Here is a 14,387-nt window from a genome sequence, read left to right on the forward strand (position 1 = left end):
ATATCTAAACAAATATCTTGTGCCTCAATTGCATTGCCTTCACAGATAAATCCTTGTTGTTCTCGTACAATGCAAGATGCCAGATTGACAGTTTGCCATTTTTCATTCACCTTTCGGGCCCATACTCTATGGTCAAAAGGATGGAGTACAGTTCCATTGTGGTTCAACCCTAATTTAACGACAGGATAAATTTGCTGTATGGTGGCATTATATATAGTAAGCACAAAGTTGTAGCTGTGTTTGTGATGGGGTCTGTAGTGGTGCAATTCTTACCCCTCCCTCCCGTCCTTGTTGGGCTGCTTGGAGCCAGGTGTGATTCCATCCACATTCCCCCAAGCCACACACCAGTCTGTGGAGATAAGGACTGGTAACCTTGAGGAGTCTGGCTCCTGCCCCTCCCGATTGCTTGGAAAAGGTTATAATGGCCCATCATCTCCTGATGACCTGACACACCTGTGCCTGGGATGTGATCAGATGGAACAATAACAGGGTTGCATGTTATTCAAATTCTTGTGCAACTGCCGGAAGGCACCAGATAGTATTTGACAAAAGTCAATTATCTTGGATCCTTTAAACTGCGACCACCAGAGAGGCCCTTTGAGCTCTCCTGGATCCCAGCGGGCCTGTGACCAGCATCTCCCCTGAGTTGGGACGCCTCTCAGGTACCAAAACCCTTAAGGTGTCGTCTGCTCCAGGTGGAAGGCCAGGGCAAAGTCCCCCCGCTCGAGTCTCAATTATCGCCCGTTGAGGAATGCCAAGGCATTGTGAGTATTTGCTCTAAACTCGAGAGGGAAATTTTCTTTGAGCTAGCTTCTATTTCACCTGTTTATTGGTGGGGATGTGTGTGTGTGGGTACGTACCCTTACCCTTGTTCCTGTGTGCTTGTCCCTTTTGTGTTCATTTTACCGAACCCAAACCCCTTTGTTTCTGTATGTATATGTCTGGTTTGTGTGTACGCATGTACATATGTGTATAAATTAAGGTACATTAAGTAAGTTAGAGTGAATATTGTCATTTTAGAACCTGAATAAGTCGCTTTTGTTTCTGAGTTATTTTGTATTGACAAATAGTTGTTAGTTATTAATAAATCTAGATTATTTTTCTAAATCATTACCGTGTCAATACTTTCATCCGCGACAGGGTCATAGGTAAAGTTCACCAGGTTCCACCAGGATTGGAGTTTCTTTTCAAAATCAGTGGCACTGTCCCAAATTATTTTCCGAATTTCAGTAGGGAGAGTGCCTCCTTCACCTTCTCTTACAATTGAGGCAGCTACTGACTGCATCCGTATTTGGGCCTGGATACAGCTGAGAGCCAAAGAGAGGTTATTTTTACCACACATAACTTTATGGGAGTACTGTACAGCAGTCAAATTTAGCCAACAATCTAGGTTTTGATTTTTAGTATCATAGCTGCTAATTGATGACAATCAAATGGTGTCACAAGTTGTCCACACAGCAGATTTTCTAACAACGACTGTGTAAATGGGGCTAGCAAACGCGCCTCCACAACTGCTTTTCTAACTTCTTTTACTAAAAGCTTAGGTCAGTTTTGCTCCTGAACCAGCAGTCTGTACCAGGAGAGTCGTCCTGCTGGCCCAAGACCAGTATAACAATTTTTTCTCAAAGCCACTGAGACATTTTCCTTTCTCTCAAGAACTTCTACAGATTATTTTTGCAACTGACAGCTCACCTGCACTTGACGGAGAAAGGGGCAAACTTCAGCTTTTGCACATACTTGTTCTGGTTCTGCGGGAGAGCTGAGCACGCACACGACCGATGTCATCAAGAAATGCCCCTTTATTACAACTAACAAAGCCCTTTTATAATGTTCTCCCACACACGTGAGTAACATTCAGTACAAGCCCTCAAGACTGGACAGTTAACTTAGCCCGCGCTTTAAACCTTCTTATGATTGGATAAAAAGTGCCACATCAGCCATGCCAGGCTTCCTGCCTTGTGTAACCTCCTCTTCCGTCCCAACCCCTGCCGGGGGTTGTTTGTCTCGTCGAGTTTCTCCCCCCTCATTCAGGGTCACATCCTTATCGCATTCTTGTTCAGCTGAGGCTCTTATCACTCTTGTTCTCACGCAGGATTGCTCACATGTCCATTCTCTCGCAGGAAGTCCTCTAGAAAACCAACACTAACCATAATGCTAATGGCCCTAAGCCTAAAGCTAATGGTCTTAACCCTAAACTTAACCTTTACACTAAGCCTAACCCTAATGGCCCTAACCCCTAACCCTAAAGCTAACCCTAACCTTAATGGCCGTAACCCTAATCATAATGGCCCTAACCTAACCATAACCCTGACCAAAACCCAAAAGCTAATAACCCTAACTGTAATGGTAAACCTAATGACCCTAACCCTAATCCCTAACCCCTAATCGTAACCGTAAACCTAACCCTAATCCTAATCATAACCTGACCCTAACCCTAACCCTAATGGCGCCCTAAACCTAACCCTAATCATAACCCTAAACCTAACACTAATCCTAACCCTAGGCCCTAACCCTAACACTAATCCTAATTGCACACTAACCCTAACGGCACCTTAACTCTAACACTAACCCTAAACCTAACCTTAACCCTAACCCAAGCCCTAAACCTAATTGCACCCTAACCCTAACCGTAACCCTAACCCTAAACCTAATTACAACCTAAACCTAACCCCAACCCTAACCCTAAACTTAACCCTAGGCCCTAAACCTAATCCTAAACTTAACACTAACACTAACCCTAATTTAACCATAAAACCAAATCCTAAACCTAACCCTAATGGAGCCCTAACACTAACCCTAACCCTAAGCCTAAACGTAACCCTAGGTCCTAAACCTAACCCTAAAAGGAACACTAAAACTAACCCTAATTTAACCCTAAACCTAATCCTAACCCTAAACTTAACCATAACCCTAGGCCCTAACCCTAACACTAAACCTAAGCCCTAAACTAAACACTAAACCTAACCCTACCCCTAATTTCACACTAACCTTATCCCTAACCCTAAAACTAACTATAACCCTAGGACATAACCCTTACCCTAAGACTAAACCTAACCCTAAATGCACACAAACCCTAACCCCTAACCTAATCCTAACCCTAAACCTAACCCTACCTGTAATTGCACCCTAAACCTAACCCTAACCCTAAAACTAACGAAAAACATAGGCCCTAAACCTAACCCTAATCCTAACCCTAACACTAATTTCAACCTAACCCTAAACCTTAGCCTAAACCTAACCCTAACACTAACCCTAACCATAACCCTAGTTGCACCCTAACCCTAACACTAAACCTAACCGTAAATATAGGCCCTAAGCCTAACCCTAATCCTAAACCTAACCCTAACCCTAACCTTAAACCTAACCTTAACCCTAACCCTAACCATAACCCTAACCATAATTGCACGCTAAAATTAACCCTAAACCTAAAACTAACGGTAAATTTAGGACCTAAACTTAACCCTAATCCTAACCCTAACACTAATTTCACCCTAACCCTAAACCTTACCCTAAATCTAACCCTAAACCTAATTGCACCCTAACCCTAACACTAAACCTGATCCGTAAACATAGGCCCTAGGCCTAACCCTAATCCTAACCCTAACACTAATTTCACTATAACCCTAAAACTTACCCTAACCCAAACCCTAACCCTAACTCTAACCCTAACCCTAATTGCACCCTAAACCTAACCCTAACCCTAAAACTAACCGTAAACATAGGCCCTAGGCCTAACCCTAATCCTAACACTAATTTTAACCTAATCCTAAACCTTACCCTAACACTAACCCTAACACTGGATCCTAACCCTAAATCTAACCCTAAGCCTAATCCTAAATGCACCCTAACCCTAAACCTAGGTCCTAACCCTAACCCTAATCTAAACCCTAACACTAATTTCACCCTAACGCTAGGTCCTATCCCTAATCCTAACCCTAAACCTGACACTAATTGCACACTAACCCTAACCCTAAACCTAATCCTAACCCTAAACCTAACACTAATGGCACCCTAATCCTAAACCTAACCCTAATAATAACCCTAACCCTAGGCCCTAACCCTAACCCTAACCCTAATTGCACCCTAACCCTAACCCTAAAACTAGGCACTAACCCAAACCCTAATCCTAAACCTAACAATAATTTCACCCTAACACTAAACATTGCCCTAACCCTAACCCTAACTCTAGGACCTAACCCTAAACCTAGGCCCTAACCCTAACCTTAAACCTAACCCTAATTCTAACCCTAACCTTAATGCTAATTGTGCCCAAACCTTAACCCTATCCCTAATGGTGCCCTAACCCTAACCCTAATTGCACCCTAATTCTAATGACGCCCTAATCCTAAACCTAATCCTATCCCTAACCCTAGGCCCTAACCCTAACCCTAATCTTAATGACGCCCTAACCCCAACCCTAATGGCGCCCTAACCCTAACCCTAATTGTGCCCTAACCCTAAATTTAACCTTAACCCTAACCCTAACCCTAATGACACCCTAACCCTTCCCCCACCCCTCCCTTACTCCTTGGCTCAGCTTTGCTCCTGATTTCTCTACTTCCTCACCCACAGGGGGGCAGGGATGGGGGTTGCCGTCAGTTCATCACCCTTTGTTTCTTCTGCTCCTTCCTCCTCAGTGGGAGGACTCCTTGCACTCTTGCCTTGCTCCAGCATGGGGTCCCTCTCGTGGGAGACAGTCCTCCTTGAACTTTCTCTGACATGAGTCCTTCCCACAGGCTGCAGCTCTTCCTGAACTGCTCCAGCATGGGTCCCTGCCATGGGCTGCAGCCCTCCAAACAACAGGCTGCCCTCACAGTCCCAGCCTTCTCTGGGTGCAGCCCCCTGCTCTAGTGTGGGGTCCTCCACGGGCTGCAGGTCAGCATCTGCTCCCATGATGCCCTCCCTGGACGCAGGGCACAGCCTGCCCTCTCCCCACAGGCTGTAGGGAGTCTCTGCTCTGGTGTGCCTCCCCGCCCCAGCCCACCCCTTTTCTTCCACTGACCTTGGTGTCTGCAGAGATGTCTCACTCACTACTCATCCTCCTCTCAGGTTCCCCTTCTTAAATACGTTATTGCAGAGGCCAAGCCACCGTTGCTAATTGTCTCGGCCTTGCCCAGAGGCAGGTCCAACTTGGAGCTGGAGGAGCTTCCAGAAGCTTCTCACAAGAGCCACCTCTGTAGCTCCCTCCCCTGCTACCAAAAATCCCACCACACACAGACCCAGCACAGTTTGATACACAATCTGTGCCTAGTTCTTAACAGCAGACATTAAGAACAAAACATAATATGCCTAGTCCTGAGAGTCAGCCCCTCCCACTGGCCCAGCTTTCCAACAAGTGACTTGTAAGGAGACTCCTGCTCTAGCTTCCACAGCTTCTAGACCTTCCAATAGCAAGAGATATAATTTGTTGCACACGAGATAAATAACATGGAAGAGGGACATTTCTTCTTATTCTGGAATTTTATTGCCAAGTGGGAGACTGTATCAAGTGCTCTTGAGCATAGATAGATATGAAACAGATAGCTGGAAGTCCTAGGTCTGTATTAATTACCCTGCACAACTAGAACCAGGACAGCATTGAGCCCAACCAGTAAATCTGGAGGTTTGTCAATCAAATTTCAGCAGGAGCAGGCTCTTTGGAGCACACACAACCTCCCAGTATGATGGCTTCAGAAGTTGTTAATGTAAACAGACTCTCTCATTTGCAGGCAGAGCACTTCATCAATATACAACGTATTCTCCTTAATCTGGATCTCCTCCTCCAAGGAAAGCTGTCGGCAGCTCAGACCTTTCAGCTCTGCCTCAGCCTGTGCCAGTGTGTCCTTTAATCTAACAAGGAAAATAGAGACACATTAGTTGAAAACACATGGATAGGGGTTTTTTTCATACAGGTTAAGAATTCTGAGGAAAAAGAAAAAAAGATTAAAGGGGATTTACAGTGACAATATCCATGCAGCTTCCCTTAAAGTGTCCTGCCCTTAAGGCAAAAGCAATTCCCAACCTTTTAGGGAGAATAAGTGGAACCCATGTCACTCTGACTCATTAAATTAACTCAGTAATCTATACCACAAATTTTCCCCTCTTTCATTATTTCCACTTACCTTTGAATATTTTTTGTAATCTCCTGAACTTCATTAATCAGCCTGTCTTGCACTGTGTCATAACACAATTCCACATTGGGGCGATGGCTTCTTGCTTCCAAGCGGGTTTGAGCCACTTTAACAGGTCCTTCTTTATCAGCGATTGCTTTCTTTAAGGCTGCAATGTTCACCTCCTGTGAGGCAGTCTCATCCAGCACCTTAACAAAGCCAACAGAATGAAGTGCTGCACACTGTCTCTTACAATCATCAACATCTCTTTAACAGTTACAGTAAAACAATCACAGCAACAGTCATTATGTTAAGATGTTATTTCATCAAAGGATATCTTACAAAGGTCAGCTAGGATTCTGATTCCTTCATTGGAAAGCAGGTGACACTCCTCTGAGTGAAACTGGAGATTTACTCTCAGCAACTGATTTTTACTACTAACACTCAGTTTTTATGTATCAAATTTCAAGCACATTGACCATGATTTTATAAGTTATTAGGCTCTTATATTACAATTGTGAAAATTCTATAGAAGCCCCATGTAACTAAAAATCACAAGGGAAATCCTGACTTACTGATGTCTACAGCAACACTTACACCAAGCAAGTGATTCCAGAAATTCACCTCTGTTGTGGTGCACACAGAGCTGAGAACATAAAATCTAAGATGACTTGGGATGGGGAGGGGGGGAGGGGGGTGGCAGTGAGGAGGCAAAATGTGGCAAGGGTTGGTTGCCAATATTGTAAAGGTAAAATTCTTAAAGCGAAGTAGCTCAAGCCATTGGATTGAGAAAACTGGTAAATAACCCGAGCCCACTGTTTCCACGTTTTGGCTGACTGTCCCCTACCACTTACCATTGCAAGAAGTGTCTCTAGCTTGTGCTTGGCATCCTTGACTTCCTTCACCCTCTTTCTAAAAGCGACATTCACCATCTCACATTGCTTGTGCATGTCACTCGCTGCCTGCGAGAGGATGCCATCAATCAGCACCCTCAGTGCCATAGAATTGTTTCTCTCCTTGTCAGCCTTTTCAATATTTATGTTTGAGAAATGTATCCAGTCTTCAGGGCTAACGAAACTGAAAGAGAATCAAAATAAAAGGTCATCAACTGACAGCATCAGGCCCTCTATGACTTCATAAATCTATAATGATTCCACTGAGAACAAAGCAGTATTATTAACTGCTCATGCCAGTGAGTGCCAGTTGTGCTGGAAATCACACAGATACAAAATAAAGAGCCTCTCTGTCGCAAACATTTCAGAACAAGGTTGGCAAGGGTAGGATGGAAATGAATTTGCTAATGTCACAGAGCAACTTAGTTATAATTTTTCCTTCCCTGACAAAGGATTAAGTTGTTGTGGGAGAAACACAGATAATAACCAGTATTTCTTGGAATACCTTTTATTAATTAAGCTGTTATTACTAATACAATTCAGCTCTTACTCCTAATAGCAGATAACTATTAACATAAAACATTCATTTATTCTCTCACGCAGTTCACCACCTACAAGACAGTCACTTATAGTACCTGGCTGGAGCAACAGTTGGGAAGACAACCCCCAACCGCATCCCCAGAATTAGAGGGTCACACTTCAGCACCAGTGACTTGCAGGCAGGTGTCTGTAAAGTTCCTCAGAGGGTTCCTTGTTTCATTGCACGGATATATAAAGCTGTAATTGTCATTTGCATATATCAGCCAACACCATTCTGGGTGTGGTCTGAGTCATGCAACCTGTTGCTGATGCATGCTAACACACTAGAAGCAAAAGATGTCAGTCTCTTGATGTTCCAAGTTTGTCAGTTCCCACAGAGCCAATAGTGTCCTTGGAAGACTGTCTCACACTCTGCTTTCTTGGTACGTGTCCTGTTCTCAACGTGTTTTTCTCTGGTGGCTATTTCTCCATCTAAATCATTCACACTAAATAACCCACACAGAAGGGGAACATTTGACATGCTAATGACTCCACACCTCATGTGTCCCAGACCAGTGTTCTTCACACTAGGACACTCTGAGAGAGGAGAGGAATTTAGTAAATCTATTCTGGGTTTAAGTAATGTGTGACATTTTTCTCTTAGCTAACTGTAAGCCCCAAAAACTTTTAGTAAACTGCTGTTCATTGGGAACATGATTATTGTGGCTTATTTTACAGACATATTACACTGATATTAAAGTGATACACAGAAGTATAAAAACAATCTACCAACAGACAGATGATGGGCAGATATAGTCCATTTTACACAAAATTACATTATTCTTGCTATTACTGGAACAGCTTATACTAGCTATATATATATGTTATACTATATGTTATATATATGTTATATATATGCTTATACTATATGTTCATTGAACTAAATAAACACTTACTTTCCTTCTATTTTCACTGCATTATCAGCACATCTGATATCAGGAGTGTTGTTTGTGAGGCTAGCACAGTAATTATCGATCACCAAAGCTGTGAACTTGTCCTTCAGATCCATTTCCAGGTTGTATTTTGCTGAACGGTTTAGTCTAGAGGAGAAACAACCAAACTCTTAGGCAAAGTGTAGGCACTCACAGGTCTCCCTAACATGGATGCATTAGGTAATACAAATGATGTTATGGAATTCTTCATGTATGAACTGTTGGCTGCAAAGTCCCAAAATCTAGAGCATGAAGCCACCTCCATAAAAACTGATGGTACATTTCCCACTGGAATTAAAGGCACGGGAATGCATCATGAGAAGACCAGAGATCATGTGCAACTACTATGAGTTCTAATAAACAGGACTTCTCACCATTATTGATTGAATGGTATGAACTAGGACTGCTTTCCTGTAACTGTTTAGCACTGAGGGTAACTTTGGACCTGTACTCAACCTGGCTCTACAACTTCTCAGGATGGTGGCTGTCCTACTTCTCAGCTCATCAGTGTTCACTTGTGCTCTTTGCCTCTGCACCTGATTTGCTCATTGGTTTGTTCCAATGTACGCCCAAGCAAAGCAATAACCCCCTGGAGGACTTCAGCTTCCTTCAGCAGTTCCTGTTCCACTTTGTCATGCACCAAGTCAATCCCAGCTCGACTCTGCCTAAACAAAAAGAGGAAAAGACATCAGACACATTGTTCAAATGTCAGCACCTAACAAAGGATGATGAAGCCCAGCTTTACAAACTGAAGGCTTTTCCTTGCCACACGGGAAGTTTTTCCTTTATGGCCTTGTTGGGATTCTAGAGGGCTTTCTGCAAGAGAATGGACATGTGAGCAACCCTGCATGAGAACAAGAGTGATAAGAGCCTCAGCCAAGCAAGAATGCGATAAGGATGTGACCCTGAATGAGGGGGGAGAAATTCGACGAGACAAACAACCCCCGGCAGGGGTTGGGACGGAAGAGGCAGTTGCACAAGGCAGGAAGCCTGGCAAGGCTGATGTGGCACTTTTTATCCAATCATAAGAAGGTTTAAATCGTGGGCTAAGTTAACTGTCCAGTCTTGAGGACTTGTACTGCGTGTTACTCACGTGTGCGGGAGAACATTATAAAAGGGCTTTCTTAGTTGTAATAAACGGGCATTGCTTGATGACATTGGTCGTGTGCGTGCTCAGCTCTCCCGCATGGCCTTGGCTCCCCAGTGTTATAAATCAGACTGTTACTCCACTGCAAAGAGGCAGGCCCTTAGTTTGCAGCCTTTTTTATTACTTGTTAAAGGTTCATTACGTAGCTTTTTCTCCTGTCTCTGAATGCTTTTTTTCTTAATCATCTCACCTGTTCAGGAGACACTTTTGGGCAATGAGCAGTGGTTCTTTGCAGCTCTCCAACGATTTCTCCAGCCTGGTCTTGAAAGTCAACAGTACATCTGTCTCATGAACAATTTGTTCGAGTTTGCTATCTAATTCTTGCTTCCAGAATTTTATTTCTTTCTGCCTCTGTTCTGCAGAACGAAAATTGCAAACAGGTATTAATACAAGCCCATTTTATGTGCCAGAGTATTGCAGGTCAGATCTTAGATATGGCTAAAAACAGACTTCTTCCATAACGGAGCACAGGTAGTACTGTAAGATGATGTGTGGAGACAGTTTTGCAACCCTGTGTCAGGAGGTTTGGCTGGAATAGCTTTCTGTGTGTTTTGGAGAAGTAATTTGTTTGTTATAAAATAATCTATCTCAAAATATTTTTTAAAATATTTTGAATTTTCCCATGAGATCAGCGAGCATGGCATTGAGTCCTATTCATTATCAACTAATTTTCTAAAAGTCCATCTCAAACACATAGCTCAATAACTCATCTTGATACTTGCAGAACCCATGGGATTACCTATTTTCTTGTTGACATCACTTTGGTTTTTCTGAGTTGTCTTTTCTATTTCATCCAGCAGCCTCCGACTCTCAGCCATCACGCACTCTGACCTGGATTGCTGGGACTTTGTACTGGCACACTGCATCTTGTTTGCAATGTCCCATTCTGAGGGATGAAACTTGGGTGGAGCTTGCAACAGTCTGGCCATTGGTTTTTTGGAAAGTTTCTGGATGTAACGCAGGTCAGGTTCTTGACATGTGGAACCTGAGAACAGGAACAACATTATACTTGGCTGCAAGAGCAAGAAAGGGAGAAGACAGGTCCATGAGGGTGAGAAAAATTCTTGCCCCTTTCACCTGCAAAATGACACAGGTATGAAAAGGAAAGACTTCTTGCTCAAGACTCCCCAAGACTTTGCTAAGGTGTGGGGGAGACAGTTTGGAGTGGGAGAATGAATAAACAGAATAATTTGGGAATGGAAGCTAAGAGAAGAGAGGGTAAGAGGCTTGAAAGTGGAACTGAGAGGAAAAGATGGGCTGTCTGCAATAGGAGGGAGAGGAGAAATAAAAGGAGACCTGTGAGGAAGGACAGAATTACTAAATGGACAATCACAGAAAACTGAGAAAAAGTGAACAAATATAAAAGATAAATAGTCTCCCACAGGTTAGAGAAGTAAACACCTTTTACGAATACAGCTGGAGAGGCAGACGAACTCTTAAGTTGTAAAAAAGAAATGCAGTGGTCATTACTCAAAAAAAACCCCACGACCTGAAAAGCTGAAGGAGGAAATACAGCAGGTATATGAGGAAATGGAAAAGCCCAGGAAGGGCTAAAGCAGAACAAAGAACAAAGCATACTGGGGACACTGGTTTAACATACAGTGAAACCAATGACCAAAATACATGCAAAGTTGCAGCAGTTTATGCAAATACTGCATAAACTCAGCAATACATGCGAAGTTTTCCTTTCTTGCACCATGCTTATCCAGTATTCCTGAGACAACTCCTCACCACAAATGCACACAGCTGCTCCTCAGCAACACACAGCTTTGCCCACACTCCAGCACAGGTACCCTTAAAGCAACCCCCTTCTCCCTCACACACCTCTTGGCTGATTCTGCTCCTAAGGTCAAACTTTGGCTGTGCCACGTCCACTGATCCCCTTCACTGGGAGGGTTTTGCTCCCAACTGTCTTCCAGCCTCAATCTCCACAGCAGCAGCAGCACATTGTTTCTTTTTAAGAATGTTCGACTAAATATTCCAGGAGGTGGCTCCGAACAGCATGGAATGTAAACAAAGCGGTTACTAAGGGAACAGCAACACTGCCTCTAGCAACCTTCTGCTATTGCACCAGGTGGAAGACCCACTGTACACACAAGGCAGTGGCACTTCCTTTCACCCATTCCCAGTTAAGATCTGGCTGGAAATAGAAACGTATTCTTTGTACATTACTTGAGATAGTTCCCACAGCTTTGGACAGTAATTTTTGATCAATTTATTGCAGAAATGCATAAATATTGTGAAAGCAAATGAAAGGCATGTTAAGTACCTAGCTATTCAAAACGTCAGTCATAAACTATCCTTAGCAGTATGCTCCATCTCAGTGGCAACTATATTCTTCCTCGAGATAAAAGAGATTGTGAACCAGTCAGAAGAAAGTGACAAAAGAGCATTACCTCAGATGGCACTTTTGTCCCCTCTGTACAGCCCTGATATAGTTTAGACCAGAGCAGGGTTTCTCAGAGTTCCCAACAAGGTTTGAGTGGATTACAAAGTGATAAGGAAGTAAGTAGCACTGGTCAAAAGAAACTGAACTGGTCCAAGACAGAAAATAGGAAGCAACTGCAATTGTTGACTGCAAATACAGTGCAGTGACAGCTAGAAAGCTGCTAAGGATCTTTAATTTCAAACAGTAGCTAAATTCATGAACGATCATTAAAACTGGTAAATACAGTGCCTGTCATGACAGCTACGATATAAACAGAAATCTGTGTGTACTCCGGAGGAGTTTCTGCTGAGGAAACTGTCTTACCGAAAAATGCAGGTATTTCACAGTTAGCCAAAGAAAAATACAGGCTTCAGAAGAAAGCGCTAACATTAGGACTGAGGCCATTAGCCTAAGAGGAGGAGCTAGAGATTCAAGAAGCAGCAGAGAACGGGTTGCAAGGCAAGCAAGGAAAATGAACAATGTCTGTTAACTGATGCAGGAGGGTAGAAAGCTGTGGACACAGACACTCTGCATGTTCTTGATACACGAGGCAAAGCAAAACTATGACTAGACTGAACATTGACCAGAATCAATTACACAGACCACTACTGAGGCAGACCTGTAACTCAATTGATATGGTACTGCACACATGAAGTCTGCAACTATTTGTACATAGAGCAATGCTTCTGTGGGCTATCCCTTGATGTGTACATTCTGATGCCTCTTTGTCTAGACATACCTTTTTTTTTCCCCTAATGAATATTTTTTTAACAGATTCTTAACATAACATGCTAAAATAAGTTAGCTGAAAGAGGTAAATTTTGTCACATGAACAGCTGGAGCAGCAGCTGGAGCCATTCCCATAACTGAAAGATTTCCAATGACCTAAGTAGATCTGAATTCAGAGCTAGTTTCAACAGAGGCTTTGGCCAGCGTGAGTCACAGAATATGCATCAGGCTACATATTACTCATCTTCCACAAAAGTCTATTATCTGTACTCTTAGTAACATTCCAAAGCTTTTAGAAATATGAGCAAATTAAAGAGGGATGACAAAATGAACTAATATGCTGTGATATCTGAATGGTGGCTGAGAACAATTAACATCTTATGTTTCTGAAAATACACTCAGTCACTTTGAAAGCTGAGGAGTCCCCAAGTGATAGCTCTCCAAGACATTATTATGAGACCTGTGCACTTCATGCAGTTCTGTTCTGAAAACCTAGTATCTGATGCTCTCCTGACCCAACTTGTGAGCGACACCATCACAGCGTAATTAGCTACCATCTCTAAATCTGTTTTTCATTGTTAGCTTTCCATAAAAAATAATTTCTTTTTAAACTGTTAATACAAAATGTACAATTGATCCTTCAATAGGAATTATACAACATAGAAAAATTTTATTTTTACCTCAGGTGGTTTTCGGGGGTTAAATCATTGTAGACTTTCTGAAGCTGACAACCATGCGTCGTTTAGTCAAATAACAGAGGTGGAATCAACTCGGCAATCAGGACAAGCTAGAAAGAAATTAAAGTGAAAAGTCTTAATTCCTGAAAACCTTGAGCAATTTAGAAGGGGAGAGAATGACCCCGAGGCAGACCCGGGCTGCCACCGCCCCTGAGGGCCCTGCCGCGCTGAGCACACCCCGGCCATGTCCCGCCAGCAGCACCACGCCTGCATCAGCCCCCCCTGCCCCTCTCCCCTCCATATCTCCCACATATAACCCTCCCCCATATACAGCCCCTGTTATCTTCCCCCCTTTGCTCACAACACATGTCCCATGCTAAGGCCTTCCTAAGAGACTTTCCAAAGGAACAGTTCCTCACCCTGGTGAGTTGTACCTGGACATGGGAACCAGGTTCATTATGAAGAAGTGGCCAAAGTCCTCAGAGTCTGAAAAATATCTTCTGTTTTCTGGGGAGGAGTCTAAATAACCAGCATTAATAAGAATAGAACTAAATTAAATGTGTTGCCATGTTCTTTATTAGGTGCATGAAAAATACCATAGGTAGACTCATTCTCTAGGTTGAGCTGCTACCACAGCATCATTAACTGCTTCTTCCAGTTTTCCAAAAATTGCAAAGCAGTCTATCATAACAGGTCTGAATGTCCAGAATGACATCCTATGAAGAAAGGCTGAGAGTTGGGGGGGGGGGTTCAGCTGGAGAAGAGAAGGCTCTGGGGAGACCTTAGAGCAGCCTCCCAGGGCTGAAAGGGGCTGCAGGAAAGGAGGGAGGGATAGGATGAGGGGTAATATATTTAAACTGAAAGAGGATGGATTTAGATTAGGTATAAGGAAATTTTTTACACTGAGGATGGT

General features: G+C 43.1%; 1 protein-coding gene across 1 annotated transcript; it reads right to left on the reverse strand.

The window, feature by feature from the left end:
* Positions 1-5,522: 5,522 nt before the first annotated feature.
* Positions 5,523-11,633, reverse strand: TEKT1 (tektin 1). Its single transcript, XM_074922874.1, has 8 exons — positions 11,465-11,633; positions 10,380-10,625; positions 9,831-9,996; positions 9,030-9,158; positions 8,458-8,601; positions 6,944-7,166; positions 6,102-6,298; positions 5,523-5,829 (listed from the first exon to the last, which is right to left on the reverse strand). The coding sequence occupies exons 2-8, from the start codon at positions 10,567-10,569 to the stop codon at positions 5,670-5,672; spliced, it is 1,209 nt and encodes a 402-aa protein (XP_074778975.1). The 5' UTR covers positions 10,570-10,625; positions 11,465-11,633; the 3' UTR covers positions 5,523-5,669.
* Positions 11,634-14,387: the final 2,754 nt, after the last annotated feature.

This window comes from Athene noctua, chromosome 19 (genome assembly GCF_965140245.1).
Source record: "Athene noctua chromosome 19, bAthNoc1.hap1.1, whole genome shotgun sequence".
Classification (NCBI taxonomy): domain Eukaryota; kingdom Metazoa; phylum Chordata; class Aves; order Strigiformes; family Strigidae; genus Athene; species Athene noctua.

Coding starts and splice junctions, on each gene's coding strand:
- TEKT1 (XM_074922874.1), bottom strand. CDS start 10,569: ATGGCCAGACTGTTGCAAGCTCCACCCAAGTTTCATCCCTCAGAATGG. Junction 8,602..9,029: donor CAAACCAATGAGCAAATCAG/GTGCAGAGGCAA, acceptor TTTCTCCTCTAG/ACTAAACCGTTCAGCAAAAT. Junction 5,830..6,101: donor ATTACAAAAAATATTCAAAG/GTAAGTGGAAAT, acceptor TTTCCTTGTTAG/ATTAAAGGACACACTGGCAC.